Here is a 17,839-nt window from a genome sequence, read left to right as displayed (position 1 = left end):
CCTTTCTTGTTTGTTTGTTTGTTTGTTTGGAGACAAGAGTTTCTCTGTAAAGCCCTGGCTGGCTGTCCTGGAACTCACTCTGCAGACCAGGCTGGCCTCGAACTCAGAAATCCACCTGCCTCTGCCTCCCAGATGCTGGGATTAAAGGCGTGCGCCACAACTGCCTGGATCATTTCCCTTTTCTACCTCCAAACCCTCCCATTGCTCTTTCCAATTCATTAACTTTTTTTGGTCTATAGTTGCTACACACATAATGTGTATACATAGATATCCCTAAACACATAAACGCAGCCCGTTCAGTCTGCACAATGCCGTTTGCTCCTGTGTCTTCAGGGCTGGCCTTTTGTTAAGCAGTTGGTCTGCTCTTCCTTGGGGAAAGCTGTTTCTCCTACTCTCAAGATTCCTTAGTTACCTGAAGTTCTTTGTGTAGGGTTGAGGACTCCTAAGCATTACCAACCAGTGTTAGCATGTTTATTTGTGTTCCTGTTCAGCTCAAGTTTAGGCAGCCATGTTGGTGAGCTTTATGGATGTCTATAATTATTTTTTAAAGCAACAACTGCCTTTGTTTATAAAGGTGATAAAAATCTAACACCTCAGGGAGCTTGCTGTTTTTTAAAGGCAAACAAACACATGTGTCTCAAATCTCATGCTACGTAACTTAAAATACCCAGGCATTTATTTGCATTAAATTTACCATTCATAAGTAAAAATAAAATTATATTTTCAAGAAAAAAATTACAAAATATCTTTATTACAGCATATCCAAGAAGCTTACTTAGTGTCATTAAGTCAGTAGCATCCACTAACCCATGCCAGGCTGGGAAGGTGGCTTTACCCAGGGGGAGAACAGAGGAAAACCACAAATGACTTGATGTCTTTGATTGCATTGATCAACACCAGAATGCCAACAAGTGCAACTACCATTGCATGTATTTTCTCATTGAAAATGCAAGTTGGGTGTGGTGGTGCTTGCCTTTAATTAACCCCAGCACTCAGCACTTGGCAGGCAGAGACAAGAGAATTTAAGGCCAGCCTGATGTACAGAGCGAGTTCCAGCACAGCCAGAGATATACAGAAAAACACTGTAGAAGCAACACCCCCCCACACACACACACAAGAAGAAATTTTTTTTTTTTTTTTTTAGATATAGTATATTCTGACCATGGTTTCCTCTCCCTCCTCTTTTTCCAGTACAACTGACAAAATTTCTAACTTCTTTAATTACTTCCACATCCATGAAAGGAGACAGAGCTCAGGGATTATAACCCTGTCTGATGCTGACCAGGGTGCCTTAGGTGACTGCGTACAATACTCCTATCTAAGTTCCGTCTTCCTCAGCTATAGTATAGAGACAGGATGGTACCCATGTCACAGGATCACAGGGAGTGTTAAGACACAGGCACAGGGTTAGGAGTGATGGCAGAATCCAAAAGTCCAGCTGTGGAGGGCAGAGCCACTTAGAATGGAATCCAAGGCTGGTCTCTTCATAGCAAGGCCAGGAGGCCCTGCCTCTAACCAACTAACAAAACAAAGAACAGAGGCCAATAACACGTTAAGGAATTTAGTTAGGCATGGGGTAGAGAGAAAGGTGGCTGAGCAGTTAAAAGCACTTGCTGCTCTTCTAGAGGACCCCAGTTTAGTTTCTGTACCCACATTAGATGACACACAAGCAACTCCAGTTCCAGAAGATCCACTACATCTTCCTGCCTCTACAGGCACCCCCCCCCCACACACACACAGAGAGAGACATAAAAAATACACATAAATAAAGGTATTTAAAATACATCTTTAAATTAAAACCAAAATACCAAAATAGCTGGGTCTGTCTGGTGGCATGTTCCTGTAATCCCAGCACCCAGAAGACTGTGGTCACCGTTCAGTTCAAGGCCAGACTAGACGCCACCTCAAAGGAACAAAAACACCCCCCCCACAAATCAATATTACATTTGTTTATTTGTTTGTTTGTAAGCACATGTGGAAGCCAGAAGACAACTTGAGGGGGCTCTCCATCCACCATGTGAATTCCAAGGATTTAACCCACTGAGCCAGTGCGATTAAAGGGCTAGTGTAGTGTGGAGAAGTGAACTTTCGGTTTTTAAAAGGTCTAAAAATGAAACTGAACTAGGTGACTTGACATTCAAAAGCCAGTATATATTAGGTGACTGCTTCTAAATGCATTATTCACTGGGTATATGATCTCAATTGAGAAGCCACCAGTATCTGTGTATCAATTTTCCTTACCTTTAAATTACAGGGTGTGGTTAATGATAAATGAGGCTGTTGTATGCTTAAAGCTTTAAACTGCTGAGAAAGTCAGACTAGAATACACTTCCCAGTACTTATCTAATGCCTAATTAATGCCAAGTCAGCATATCCCCAAAGTACTAGTATCTCTGGTTCTAGTATTTGGGACATTTACATGGAGGTCATACTACCATCTCTGACGAGTACAAGGCCAGACTGTGTAGCAAAACAAAACAAAAATCAGCGTAGCAACAGCCATACATTGAGAAGTCAGGCTGGGTGTGCATGGTAGCACATATATGTAATCCCAGCACTGAGATAAACTAGCTTGCAGAATCCCACCTCTGCTTTACCACACACATGAAAAGGCTCTAACAGTGCTCAGGGAAGCACTGATGGGCACAGGAGCCTGCAGTAGTTCCCAGTGAACTCTTTCTTCATTGAACATCTCGGGGACCAGAATTCTGCAGAATACACTGGTGACTGCCTGGATGAGGCTCTCACACTGAGCCATGCAGAGAGATGTCATACTGTGGCTTCTGGGGTTATAGGTCCAGTGTGGAAAAGTGAACTTTTGGTCTTTAAGAGTTCTAAAAATGATAAAAATTGAACTATGTGTGTTGGTATCAGGACCTCCAAAACCTGTGACATCACATAGGCAGGACATAGCTGGAAAGATCCGTTCCCAGCTCCCACATGGCTGCTCACAACTGTCTGTAACTCCAGTGTGAGAAGATCTGATGCCTAGATGTGTATTCTACTCTGTAGACCTGTTGCCAAGGCAACAGCCACCATATTCCCAGAATCCACTTGGCTCACCTCCCATCTTTACCAGTGTTATGTCATCACCCATATATAAAGAAAGGCCCCCCTGATCTATCTCTCTCTTCCCCCCTTCTCTTTCTGTGGTCACCTTGCCCCCCTCTCTCCCAATAAACCTCTTACACATGGAACTGCTTTGGCCTGGTGTGCTATGTTTAGATGCAAGCTGCTATTCTAACACATCAATGTGATGTGACATTCCAAAGCAAGACTTTTCCTACTGATGTTTCTAAGTTACAAGGCTTTGGAAACATTAACCAAAGTTAAAAAAGTAATGAAGTGCAAAAAGTTTCTTAGTTTTATGGATGAAATTAAAAGAAAACAACTTTTGTTTAGCCAAAAAACAACAATAACAAAAAAACCCAACCAAAAAACAAACAAACAAAAAACCCAAACCCTTTATCTTATGCATATGAATGTTTTGCTTGCTTGTATGTATGTGCACCACATCTATTCCTGGTGCCTGTGGAGTCCAGAAGAGGGCATCAGATCTCCTCAGACTGGAGTTACAGACAGTTGTGAGTAGCCATGTGGGAGCTGGGAACGGAACTCAGGTTCCCTGCAAGATCACCGATCTTTCCAGCTCCCAAGGACAACTGTTGTCTCTACACTGCATAGCCTCTCAGAGTAAAAAAGTCAAGGAGGGGGCTGGTGAGATGGCTCAGTGGGTAAGAGTACCCGACTGCTCTTCCAAAGGTCCGGAGTTCAAATCCCAGCAACCACATGGTGGCTCACAACCATCCGTAACGAGATCTGACGCCCTCTTCTGGTGTGTCTGAAGACAGCTACAATGTACTTACATATAATGAATAAATAAATCTTAAAAAAAAAAAGTCAAGGAAAAGAGGCAGCTAATTTTACTAATATTACAGATCATTGATGTAATGTTCAACCTGCTGTTGCTTCAATTGAGGACTAATTAAGGAATCTTGACCAGATGTGATGAAATGGGCCTGTAACTTAGCACTTATGAAGCTAAAGGAGGACTGAGAGTTCAAGGCCAGCCTGAAAAACAAATGGAGGAGGAGGAGGAGGGGAGGAAGGAAAGGGAGGGGAGAGGAGGAGGAAGAGAAAAGTAGGCAGGCAGGCAGGCAAGCAAGCAGCATATAAGCAAGCTGGGGATATGGCTTAGTGGGCATAGTGAAGCATGCAGAGCCCCTGGGTCAGTCCCCAAAACTGCATAAATGGGTATGGTGGACAGGGACTCACATATACAATCTCAGTTCTTGAATCAAGAATATTAGGATGTCCAGGTTTCAGACTATGTTGACTATGTAGTAAGTTCCAGGAGATTTCTGGATACATGAGATCCTACATCCAAAAATAAGTAAATAAATAACTAAAGGGGGGGTCTCTAGAACATGCTTTATTTTTCCTTTTTTTTTTTTTTTATTATTTATTGTGACTATAGGTGGAGGTCAAAGAAAAGCTTGTGGGGATTGGTTCTGTCCTTCTACCAAGTAGGTCCCAGGTATTTAGTTGCTCAGACTTGGTAGCAAGTACCCACTGCTTGGCTCACAGCTCAACAATATGCATGCTTTCTAATGTTGATTTTTTTATATACCAAATAAGATACCAAAAAGTGTTTCAGTGACTTTTTCTGATGAATTTAGGTATCCAAATATACCAAGCACAGAGCTACTCTGGATTACAGAGATTTTAAGTGTCTACATTTATCTTTCACACATGCAAGTGATGTTCATTTTGTATTTATAATTTTCAAAAAATAAGTAAGAAAGCTGGGTGCAGTGCTGATAGCTGCAACCCCGTCCAGTACTTAAGGATTGTCTTAGTTAGGGTTTGATTGCTGTGAAGAGATGCTATGACCAAGGCAACTCTTGTAAATAGAAAACACTTCATTGGGGATGGCTTCAGAGGTTTAGTCCATTACTATCATGGTGGGAAGCATGGCAGCATGCAGGCAGACATGCTGCTGAAGAAGGAGCTTTAAGAGTTCTATACTTTGATCCATAGGCTGCAGAAGGGACACTGGGCATAGCTTGAGCATAGGGAATCCAAAGCCTTCCCCCACAGTTACAAGCTTACTCCAACAAGGCCACACCTCCTCATAGTGCCACTCTCCATGGGCCAAGTATTCAATCACAAGAGAGCCATATCTATTCAAACACACATAACAACACAGGATATACAGGATTACTTTATGAAAACATAGGGAAGGAGCATAGTGCATCCCCTCTTTCAATTACATCTTCCCCAGCCTTCTGTTTACAATGCTTTCCATCACTGCTTGCCTATCCTGAAAGTTGCTCTGTAAACCAGGCTGACCTTGAACTCAGATCTGCTGGCCTCAGCCTCCAGATAGCTAGAATAAAGGCCTGTATCACCACACCCTGACCTCAACAGTTCTTTAATTCCTTTTCAATGAAAGGAATCTTAGCTGGGCGGGGTCTTTCCAGGAGGTCACCACTCCCTTTATTCTATTTCTTAAACTATTTATCTCCTTGAACAAAGCACTATTCCACTTTTGGGTGCCCCCTTTCTTCTCAATCTATATTTTGTACTTTTCCTTGCTCAGTTTGTTCCTTTTCATCAAAATGTTTTTCATAAAAGTGAACAGTAGTAACCACACAACAGGGTCTTTAGTAGGCTGTTTAGCGATTTCCTTTGCCAATGGAGATAACCTAAATCTCTTCACTTTAGCCTCAGGCACACTTCAAACAAGGACAAAAAGCAGCCACATTCTCCACCAAACTATCACAAGAACATTCTCTAAGGCATATACTAAAATTCTTTTCCTCTGGAACCTCTTGAGCCAGGTCCCCACAGTTCAAATCACCCTCAGCATCACTGTCTTCCATGACTCCACTAGTATAGTCCATTAGGCAATGCTTAAAACATTCCACTGCTTTCCTAAGCCATAGCACCCAAATGCACACTCCTCCAAACAAAAGCATGGTCAGGCCTATCACGACACCACCCTAGTCCCTGGTACCCACTTAGTTACAGTCTTATTGCTGTGAAAAGACACCATGACCAAGGCATATTTTATAAAGGAGAAGAACATTTCACTGGGACTGGCTAAGTTCCCTTGGGGAGGTTCAGTCCATTATCATCATGGTGGGAAGTATGGGGGCATGCAGGTAGACATGGTGCTGAAGGAACTGAGAGTTCTACATCCTTATCTGAAAGCAGCAGAAGGGGACTGAGTGCCACACTGGGTGTAGTAGCCTGAGCATAGGAGACCTGAAAGCCCACCCCCACAGTGACACACTTACTCCAACAAGGCCACACTTCCAATTAGTACCAGTCCCTATAAGCCAAGCATCAAACACATGAGTCTACAGGGTCCACGCCTATTCAAAACCATCACAGTACGCGTAGACACAGATGCATAGACATACAACAAGTAATATACCAAATATCCAAGTATACACTCCATAGTCTCAAGACTACTTCCAGCAAAACTCAGATGAAGCCCCCAAGACCCTCTTTACCACAGATCCCTCCCATCGCCAGTATTTGGTGTGTGAGGTAGCTGAAGCTTTGACCAGCATAACCGAGCCCACGCAACTGACAGAATATGAACCTAGTTTGACTCCAAGACCACAGAACAGAATCACTGTACCTTGCAGCCACCTTTGCCTAAACCGCCTAAGTTAACTGTGAGCAACTGGAGAGAGGTTTAAGAGGCTGCCCAGGCTCCCAATCAAGGATTCAAGTTCATGTCACTTTTTGTCATTTGCAGTTGCATTCTAGGTCTTAAAATGGAAACAAGCAGCCAGGCCTGTAGCCCACACCCACCATCTAAGCACCTGGGAGGCTTAGGGAAAAGGATTGCCATTAAGTTTGTGGACAACCTAGACTACATACTAAGTTCTACCCTAGCCTGGGCTACACTAAGAGGCTGGAGCTCAAAACAAACCAAACCAAACAAACAAAAAACAAAAACAAAAACAAAAAAAATCAAACCAAACCTGACAAAAAACCAAAAAAACCCTGTGGAGAAAATAGTCATGTTTAATTCAGGGTTTCTTATCAAAATTACATGAGAAATTATTACCCTTCCTTTTTAATTATTCAAGTCCTCTTTACTAGATGAGTCAGGAAATTGTCTACTGAGAAGCATTACGTCACCTCCAACAGAGGTCCTGCACTTTGCTTCCAATCATGTGGTCCCTGAAAGGTGCTCTGAAATGATGGGCTTGTGGGTTAGGGCACTATCCCTCAAGCTTCAGCCCTGACAGTCACCTGGAGAGCTTGCTAAAGCTCAGGCTTCGGAAATTTTACATCTTGAAGCATTCTTTGTAAGAATTATCCAGCTGACCCTGCCAAATGCATTCAGAGAAGGAAGAAGAAACTTAAAGAATACTCGATATTAATAGGGATTTGAAATGAATCTTTTAAAAATGAAAAGTAGCCGGGCAGTGGTGGCGCACACCTCTAATCCCAGCACTCGGGAGGCAGAGGCAGGTGGATTTCTGAGTTCGAGGCCAGCCTGTTCTACAGTGTGAGTTCCAGGACAGCCAGGGCTACACAGAGAAACCCTGTCTCGGAAAACAAAAACAAAAACAAAAACAAACAAACAAAAAAACCCCACACACACCAAAAAAGAAAAATATTTGAATTACCAGTCTGGTGTAGCTTTATCCTCAATTTCTATCCCTAAACTTGGAACACAGTATTGTCAACTTGCTAGTACTCGTTTTGACTCTGAATATGTGATGTGTAAACCAACAAAGCACAAACACCAAGATCTAAGGTCCAGAGCCACTCTGCTACTCATGAATGCCAACTATGGGGGGGGGGGGTGGAAAGGATGTGACTGTTTGTCTGAGCAGACATAAATAACGTGTACAGGGAAAGCAATCAGTGTTGCCTGACCAGAGAACAGCCTATCAGTGGGGGACACAGAGAATCTCGTAGGGTATAAAGCACAAGGCTCGAGGGGAAAATAAGCCTTACAACACATTCTTAAGAATGTGCTGTCATTCCACAGTCCGGAAAACTGCATGGCCTTTGTGTATTCTGTAATCTGAATTTATCAGTGTCACAGAAGCAAATGGTTAGGTATTAATTAGGATTTTCAAGAGTCAAATGTGATTACCCCTAAGAGAATGCCAAGGCTGTTCACTTAAAGCTTGGTTACACAAATTACTCTCTGGCATTGGGTTCCTCCAAACCTTCTTTAGGCAGCTCTCCCCTGGGCACAAGCATACAATGGCTTCCTTGTGTGAGTAGGGACCATGTGAAGGCATTTGGGATTGTTAGCAATGCCCCTGCATCCCTTTTTACACACACAAAGAACATATGCCCAAGATAAAGGACTCCGTCTTTCTAAATCTCAGTTCCTTTTATTGCTTTCAAAATTACTGTAATTGAATTAGATTGAAAAAAAAAAAAAAACCCAAAACTGTTTAATCAGGATACAGGAGGGATGCACACCTGTAATCTCAGCACCCAGAAGGCTGCAGAACCGTGGAAGGTTGAAGGCCAATGAGGCCTACAGAGCAGACCCTGTTTCAAAATAACAAAAAGGGCCAGCCTGGAGAAACATGCTAGAAATCCTGGCACTGAAGTGGAAGCAAGAAGATCAAGACTTAAGGTCACCCATGACCACATGAACAATTCAAGGCCAGCCTGAGATACATGGGACTCTATAAAAAAGGCTAATCATTTTATTATTCTTCATAAATATTTTTTATTTGCACTTTGTTCCACCTAATATTTAACAAAAATGAACACTAGACAATGCAACTCCATGAGTAATGTCACTAATGCCTAGTTATTACCCTCACATGACCTCACATGTGCACTCATCTATGGCTCTTGAGGGAGCCACTAGTTCACCTGTCCTATTCCCAGAGTGGCAAGCGCCTAATTCACAGCAGCTCTCCCGCCGTTGCCTAAAAGACGGCTCTGAAACCTCAGAATGTTCAGAGTTGAACTTTGCTATTTTCTTGAACACAGACATGGTGGTTGTGGAAAGGATGGATCTGCAGTGTCTATCAAAGCTGGCTGTTGGCCGGGCGTGGTGGCGCACGCCTTTAGTCCCAGCACTCAGGAGGCAGAGNCAGGCGGATTTCTGAGTTCGAGGCCAGCCTGGTCTACAAAGTGAGTTCCAGNACAGCCAGGGCTGCANAGAGAAACCCTGTCNCNAAAACCCANAAAAAAAAAAAAAAAAAGCTGGCTGTTGGAGACTTGGTCCCCAGTGCAGCAGAATTGGAGATGAGCTCCTATGAATGGTTTAGAAGATAAGGGCTCTGGCCTCATCAATGAATTGATCCATAAGAGAACTCATAGATTAATGATCTGCTGGAAATGGCAGGAACTTTAAGAGGTGAGGTCTGAAGGACGCAGGCTCCTGGGCCTTGCTTTCACAGGGTGTATGGTGCCCCTGGTTCCTCGCTCGTTTGTTTCTGCCTCCTGACTGCACTGTAAGCATGTCTGCTTCACCACACAATCCTAAATTCTGCCTTGTTACAAGCCCATAAAACTACCCAGTAGGTTAACCTTAGACTGAAACATTTAAAACCACGAGCCAAAGTAAATCTTCCTCATTTAAGTTCTTCCTCTCTCATCTCCTGCTGGAGTGGTGGAGGGCTGGCACACAAGTGTTTCTTTCCTAAGGCTGTACAGACAGCACCATATACTAACTAATGCTATTGAAAATACCTTTGTGAATTTCATTCTTTCCCTCTTCCTTCCAAACCTCAGCTGAGGTAGAGTAACTGCCCCAGCCAGGCACTGACTCGGGAAATAGTTATCTGGAGCAGTTATCTGCCAGAGTCTGTACCAGGTACTGTGGTAAAATACTCAGACTTGGACTTATGAATGTGAGTGACTTCTCCAGCCAGTCCTTCACCCTTGGACAACTCAGCCTCTTCAATCTTCACCCCCCCCTTAAAAGAAATCACAAGTCTTGCTTGGATTTGGATTCAGTGTACCAGGCCTCAGGGGTTCAACTTCATTTCTATTCTGAGTTTTACACACACACACACACACACACACCCATCAAATAAGTGTCCCCTACCACACAAGACAAGCAAGTACATAGTTTTACACATATACAAAACAAGAAATTAACATCTGGAAGATAACATTAATGTAAGTCTTCCACCATAGGAATTACTTCATAGTCTAATTTTTAGTCTCTAACAGCATTTAGCCTTTTACCCTCAGTGCCAGACTTCTCACACTAGAGCAAGTTCTTTTTTCATTTATTTTTGTGTGTGTACATCGAAGAGGGCAGGCCATGCTTGCCTTGTACATGCAGAAGCCAGAGAACAACTAGTTCTCTCCTTCCACCATGTGGATCCCAAGGATGGAACCTGGATTGTCATGTTTGGTGGCAAGCAAATTTACCAGCCAAGCCATCTCACCAGCCTGGGTTCTATTAAATCCTTACTCTCAGACCATTTACCCACTACTAACAACTATTGATTCAAACAATCTCATTATTTTTCTGTGTTCGGGTTTTGATTCTCAGCCAGTCAGACTGGGACCTCAGCAAGAGGCAGGTATATGATTCTACCACCTTCTCACCCCATCCTCAGTGAGCTCAAAGCCCTACTGAGCATGTTCCAGGTACTGTTCAACATACAACCTTATCCTGGACCTTACAGTCCAGTAGGAGGAAAGATACACACATTAATAAAAATGTAAATGGTACACTGTACTTGAAGAAGGCAAGTGCTCTAAATAAAAAGGGATGGAGGAAGGGGATATGGGGCTCTGGGAATGGGCTAGGGCTTCCAGTGTGTGGTGGTTTGAATATGCTTGGCCCCTGAGAAGTGACACTATTAGGAAGTATGGCTTTACTAGAGGAAGTGTGTCACTGTAGGGGTGGCTTTGAAGGTCTCATTCTATGTTCAGGCTCCTCCCAGAGTGGAAGACAGTCTTCTGGCTGCCTTTGGATCGCGACATAGAACTAACTCTCAACTCCTCCAGCCCCAGGCCTGCATGGATGCTGCCATGCTTCTAGCCTTGATGATGGTGGACTGATCCTCAGAATCTGGAGGCCAGTTCTAATTAAATGGTGTCCTTTATAAGAGTTGCCTTGGTCATGGTGTCTATTCACAGCAATGGAAACCCTAACTAGGACACAGAGGTTGGGAAAGTCCATACTGATGGTAACTTCTAAATCGGAGGGCAGGAGCCGTGGGGATACTCGAGGCTCCCAGTTGCAAGCAAAGAGAACAAACAGTGCATGCAAAGGCTCTGAGGTAGAAGAGGCCTGGCATCTTGGAAAAGCAGAAAGAGAGTCAACTAGTGACGCTAGACAGACTAGAGTATAGATAGGAAAACATAGCAGCAGAAGAAGGACGAGAAAGCTTGATTAACTGTCAGGTTAACAATACAGACAGGAACAAGAATAAAAGGACCATGCCTTTAATCCCAGCACTCGGGAAGCAGAGGCAGGCGGATTTCTGAGTTCGAGGCCAGCCTGGTCTACAAAGTGAGTTCCATGACAGCCAGGGCTATGCAGAGAAACCCTGTCTCGAAAAAGAAAAAAAAGAAAGGAAAAAAAAAAAAAGGAAAAGAAAGAATAAAAGCACCTAGTGAGTACTGAGGTCCTGGATGTGTGTGGAATGCAGTGTCTAGTAGGTTGCAGGCATTACCTCGGAGATAAAGCAACCAACCCCCCTAAACAAGGACAAAGTGGGCTCACAACTTTCATTAAAGCTTTAGGATGCTGACAAACGGAAAGATCAGACCAAACCTCTGCAAGGTGTGCGTCTCTAAAGGCTTTGTTGTTCCTACCTTAACAAAACTAAAATGTCTATGATTGATTCATTTCCCTATGCATCTTAAAAATATATGAGGGCTAAATGTGGGGGCACCTGCCTGTGATCCCAGCACCTGTTCTACAGAGGGAGTTACAGGCAAGCAAGGGCTTACAGAGTGAGCCCTTGTCTCAAAACAAAACAATCCCATAAAAAACAAACAAACAAAATATATATAACAACAACAATACCCAGTGGTCGTGGTACATGCCTCTATTTCCAACTCTTGTAAGATAGAGACAGGGGGATCAAGAGTTTAAGGCCATTTTTACCTAACAAGAGAGTTCAAGCCTGCATTACAAAACAAACAAACAAACAAACAAACAAACTACAAAAAAACAAAAGACAAACAAAACTCAAAGAAATGCACCCCATAAATGAGAAGGCGTCTAACTTTCCAGATGTGGGTTTTTCATAATTTTTAATTCTACTTTATACCACAAAGTTAACAAGTTCAAATTATGAAAAATTACCAAAGTGTGTGAAAGATTATTCGGGGTTCAAATCCTGCTGTAAGGACATCCTGTGACTTGCTGGCTGGATTCTTGAACATGGCTTCTTTTGTTCCCAGATCTGAGGTACAACTATGTTTCTGAATACTGCAAATCATTTGTTCAACCAGCGCCAAGAGCTTTGGGTAGATTGTTCTGCTGGCACATTCTTTTCTGTGCTATGCCTGCATGTCAAAGGCATCTTTATATACAAAGCTAAGCATGCCAAGGGACCTGGGCTTGGTAAACACAATTATTGAGTTGAAGCAACAGGTGGTACCTGTATAAAAAACTTCATTAATCTTGCTTTTGCTCTCTTTCTGCTAATTAGGAAATGGTTTGACAGTATCTCTGAAACACAAGGAGATTGTTCAGTTCAACTCAGAAATATTCATGGAGTGCCTCTATTAGATGCTTACAGCAAGGATGACAGGGAAGGGAACTTAGCCTGCATAGCTGGCTGAGCCTGAGGGATTGGGAGCTGTCCCCTGAACAGGTAAGATTCAGAAATGTCAGCATGAAGGCATGATGGTGTAGAAGGTGCCAGAATAAACTTGTACTTACTTTTTTAAAAAGCCACTTTCCTAAAACATCAAACATCAGCAGGTCACATGTCTACTCAAATGAAAATTACTGACGAAGATCAGACAATAACCATACAACAGCAACGAATCTTGAGTTGGCCGTGCCATTTGTAAGCATCCAGGAGATGATCTTCAAAGTAACAACTGCTCGCCTTCATTTTTGCCAGTAAATTAAATCACTAGGAAGAAATCAGTACCCGCCCCCACCCCCCATATGCACATGCTTTTGGTGAATCAGGATTTTCAGATTTCATCGCAACAATCAAGGGCATTTTGGAAAGAAATGTAAGAGCCGGAAAATGGGGAAGAGTTTTATGAAATATCGTCTTCTGAACATAACATGCATGTAACAGTCAAGAACTCAGAGCAGCCACCCTGCAAAAGACCTGCACTAGAGTGAGTCGGGAATCGTTCTGGGATAGATAACAGAGAGGCTCCACCCCTAGTTAAGGAACTGTCAGCAGGTGGATGGGGGGGGGGCGGGGGTAGTTATTTTTCTTCAGTGGTGTATGTGCTAGTAAACTGCCCATGTTCCAGTAAAGCCCACAGCCATGCTCGCGCAGGAACTCTAATAACCTCGGTGGATTCAAATTAACATGTTAGCTACAAGGGGACTTGCTGGGGTAGAGAGAGGACAGAATTAGTAAGAAAGGATGATGGGGGTGGAAATGATCAAAATACAAGACATACCTGTATGAAATCGTCAAAGCATAAGTTCAGAATGCCTTTAAAAGAAGGGCATTTTACTCTCTAGATCTGAGATAATATAAGGCTGGACTAAATCCAAGCATCCAGATTGATGCAATCAATCAACACAAATCAATACAAATGAGCAATTTATCTGTCATATTGTTCAAAAATTTAAAAATCACTTGAAACAATTTATGGGAGTACAGACCCTCAGGAGATTGAGTCACAGTGAACAGGCAAAAGAAAGGGATTGGTGCTGGAGAAGGTCAGATTTTAAGAGACTGAGTAAAAAGCAGCCGTCATATAAAAGAATCAGAGCAGCGCCAGGAGGCCACCAGACCCTGATACAAAGAGCTTTGAATAATATCATTGACTAGCACCACAAGTAGCTTAGGTGGAAGAAACAAGGTGTGGTGGCCCGTGCTTGTAATGCTAGCATGTCATGGCAATCCGAGGCAAAAAGATCAACCACAAATCTGAGGCCAACCAGAGCTATAAAGCCAAACCTGGGCCACACAGCCAAACCCCTGGGTCGTTTTTTGTTTTGTTTGTTTGGTTTTATATTTTCTTTAAAAAGTGCAAGTCAATAAGATTAGGGAGCTCCAGATGCAAAGCTTCCAGGGAGATTGGCAGCCAGGCAGATCCCGAAGACTGTGGACCTAACCAGGAAGCCCCACACTCCAGGAGCAAAGGTCCAAGTCAGTGTTGAGCATTGAGCACACTGATTTCATCCCTGACACTGTCCAACTGTGGTGGCTTCAATAAAAATGGCTCCATAGGCTCACAGGGAGGTCTTGGAGGAAGAGGTGTCTCACTAAGGAGTAGGTTTGGGGGTCTCAGAATCTCAAGTCAGTTCACTCAGCTCCTTCTCCAGCACCATGTTTGCCTGCACACTACCATGTTTCATGTCAGAGACTAAACCTCTGAACCAGCCCAAATTAAGTGTTTTTCCTTTATAAGAGTTGCTGTGGTCATGGTATCTCTCCACAGCAATAGACACCCACACTAAGACACCAACCCCATAACTTGGACCCTGAAGCAAATCCCTAGACCTAAGTCTGTCTGGATGTTTACATTTACGAACACTTGAAAACCGTCCTGCCATGTACTCCGGAAGACCACAGATGTGAAAACTACTTTAAAACGTATAGGAGCCATATGTGATAGTGCAGGCTGCAGTCCTAGCACTTGGAAGATGGAGCAGGAGGATTAGGATAGGCGCTGAAGGACCATTCTTGGTTACATAGCAAGTGTGGGAATAGCCTTGCTACATAATGAACCCTAGGCCATTCTGGGCACAGACTGAGTGAGACCTTGCCTCAAAAACAAAAACAGAAAACAGGGCAGATAAGATGTAAAGGGGTTTGCTGCCAAAGGGGTTTGTGGACCTGAGTTTAATCCCTTGAGTCCACTTGGTGGAAGGATTCCTGCAAATTGTCCTCTTATCTCCACACATACGCACACAGTACACAGACAATTAAAAATGAGAGTTTAAAGAAAATCAACCTAACAATACTCTTTTGGTAAATATCCCAAACTTAAGTTTTACCTTGGGTGTGTGAATTCCCATACTTGTTTATGTAATCCAGACTAGCTTTAAATTGGAGGCAATCCTCCTGCCTCTGTTTCCAAAGTGCCTCAGCTAGTGGTGAGTGAGTGCTCATTTATTTTAAAGTCCCCAATACATAGGATGTTCCACACTAAACCTAATGGCAGCACCGTCCATCAGTCAAAGGCAACAAGGTCTAAAATCTGAAGCTGGCTAAGAATCTAAACAATCAACTTCTAAAGTCCTCACTTAGCCCAGGCAAGCCTTTTCATGTGGAGGACCTGCTGAGAGGCGGACTCACAGACTACAAAGTGAAGCGCCTTTCCACCACTACAATACCATCTTCAGAGGCTGAGGAAAGAGCATCAGGCATTCAGGCTAAACAGTGAGTTTGAAGCAGGAAGTCTGTAAAAGATCCTGTCTCAAACAAATAAACAAAAAGCAAGGAAGGAATATAGAAAGAAAAAAAAAATTAATGAGCTGTGGCAGTTAAGAGATGCTATAGCTCCTGCAGAGGACCCAAGTTCAGTTCTGAGCATCCAAAGCAGGTGGTCACAACTGATTCTAGTCACAGGGGGCTTCTGGGCACTCACATGCCCATACCCACATTCCAAGACATAATCTAAAACAAAGTAAAACAAACAAACAAACAAAAAAAACCTTTAAGAATAGGCAGAAGCCAGAAACAAAACAACCAACTGAGCTGGATACAGTGGCACTCCCAGCACTTGGGAGGCATGAAGAGGTTTGCCATGAATTCAAGAGTGGTGTCTCAAACCGCAAATATTAATATTAACAAGAAATTCAATAAAAATATGTAAAATGGGATTGCAAGGATGTCTCAGAGTTTAAAAGCACATACTGTTCTTTCAGCAGAGCCAGGCTTGATTCCCAGCGCCCAGACCCCACAGGCTCACTTCTGCCTGTAGCTGCAGGTCCAAGAAATTAGTTGCTTATGGTCTCGGTGGGCATCTGCACTCAACATGTGTACATCTCAACCCACACACAAATACACATCACTAAAACTAAATTTTCTTTAAAACCCACACCAAATAAATGTAGAATGTTACATTTTCAAATATCGACTTGAGAAAGTGTCTTCAGTTATTAAGACATCCAGTGACTGGAATATAGTTCGGTTGAAAGGCTGGCCTTGCACAGGTTCCTGAGTGCCGCCAAAACTCAAACAAAACAGCATGTTTATAAAGCATTCATAAAACCTTACACAGTGCAGTTCTAACACACGTTAGACTGTGTTACCGTAACTCTAAACAAAATAACTTCACTTTTTTTTTTTAATGTTATCAACTTGCTGAATGTTTGGGTGAACGGATACATTGTTCAATGAAAAAAAATTCCAGCGATGAGTTTAGCTTCGATTTCTGTTCCCCCAGAAAGCATAGCGGGGGCGGGGGCGGTATTCAAGTATTCTGCATAAACTCACTGCCATTAATTAACCCCAGTTACAGAGGAGCAAAGGCAGGAGGAGAGGAACAAAACCCGAAAGGGGGGGGGGGGGGGGGAGAGAACCGACAGAAAGCTGGCCCGTCCTATCCAAGGAGAACTAATTAAAGCAGATTAATGGAGTAGGGCCATGTAGGGCTGGGAAACCAGTTTCCTGCCTTAATCTGGTGGTCTGAGAGTAAATTCGGTGGCGCTGGAAGCCAAAGATCAGCTACCGAGGAAAAGCAGCCTGGGCCGCAGTCGACTCGCTCAAATACCCTTGAGGGACCAGAGTCGCAAGGTTCCAACTCCGATCACCACCGGACACGCGTGAGGCAACCGGGGCCCTGTTTGCAGTCGGCTCCTGGGCAGCCTCGCAGAAGCACCCCCCTCTTGTAGGCAGAGACTAGGAGCTGGCGGGGCAACGCCGGGCGAGCACCCCGGGCCAGGCCACTCGCACCCGCCGGGAAGGGTCGGGAAATCTGGGAACTAAGTGGCCGGGCGGGGACACCGCGAAGGCAGCCGGGGAACAGGCGCCAAGCTGCCGGGCTCGTTTATGGGGGGGAAGGAAAGAGTATCGGGGCGCGATCCGAAATGCACCCTCTGACTTCAATCCATCCCCCTCCTGGCAGAGACCGCCCGCCTCTCGCCAGGCTCCCCCGAGGCCCACAACACAGCCCTCCCGGAGCCCCGAGTCCCCCACTCACCCAGCTCCTCCGCCTGCAACTGGAGCGGAGCACACAGGGCGAACAGCAGCGCCAGGACACTCGGCCCACCGGCCCCGGTCCCCATGGCCCCGCCGGACTCCAGACCCGCAGGATCGGCCTCCCGGCCCGGCCCTACACTGCCGCTGCCCGCTTAGGGCAGCCTCCTTCACGGCCCAGGGCGGCGCGGGCACCCGGCACAGATCCCTCTGGGCGGCCCGCGCCCGCGAGAGGGCGTGTCCTCCCCGCCCTGCCCCGCCCCGCCCCGCCCCCTCCCCGGGGTGACCAGGGGCAACACCGGTCTCCCAAGGGGGCGCCCAGTTTCCTCCTCACCCCACCCCGCCCCCGCGCCACCTGCCCGGATTCACTAGAAAATGAAAATCAAAAATTCACCTGGCACGCAGGCTCGCCAGAGCCCGGGGGCTCACGGAGACTCCGCCCCTCTGGCACTTTGTCAGCTCTACCCTAGAGCTGGTCTGCCAAGGCTATGCAAGGCATCTGAAATCTGATGGGTTGATGGCAGTTCAAGTCCATTCATTCATTCATTCTTTGTCTCTCTCTCCATCTC

General features: G+C 44.6%; 1 protein-coding gene across 1 annotated transcript in view; it reads right to left on the bottom strand.

The window, feature by feature from the left end:
* The window catches only part of Dcbld1 (discoidin, CUB and LCCL domain containing 1), an 87,307-nt gene extending 69,821 nt beyond the window's left edge, over window positions 1–17,486 (bottom strand). Inside the window, exon 1 of the mRNA XM_021174605.1 lies at window positions 17,275–17,486. Coding sequence (XP_021030264.1) covers window positions 17,275–17,359 — 85 coding nt within the window. The 5' untranslated portion in view covers window positions 17,360–17,486. The remainder of the gene's footprint in view (window positions 1–17,274) is intronic.
* Window positions 17,487–17,839: the final 353 nt, after the last annotated feature.

This window comes from Mus caroli, chromosome 10 (assembly GCF_900094665.2).
Source record: "Mus caroli chromosome 10, CAROLI_EIJ_v1.1, whole genome shotgun sequence".
Lineage (NCBI taxonomy): Eukaryota > Metazoa > Chordata > Mammalia > Rodentia > Muridae > Mus > Mus caroli.
Note: the sequence above shows the minus strand (reverse complement) of the source record. Positions and strands in the feature narration are given on the sequence as shown.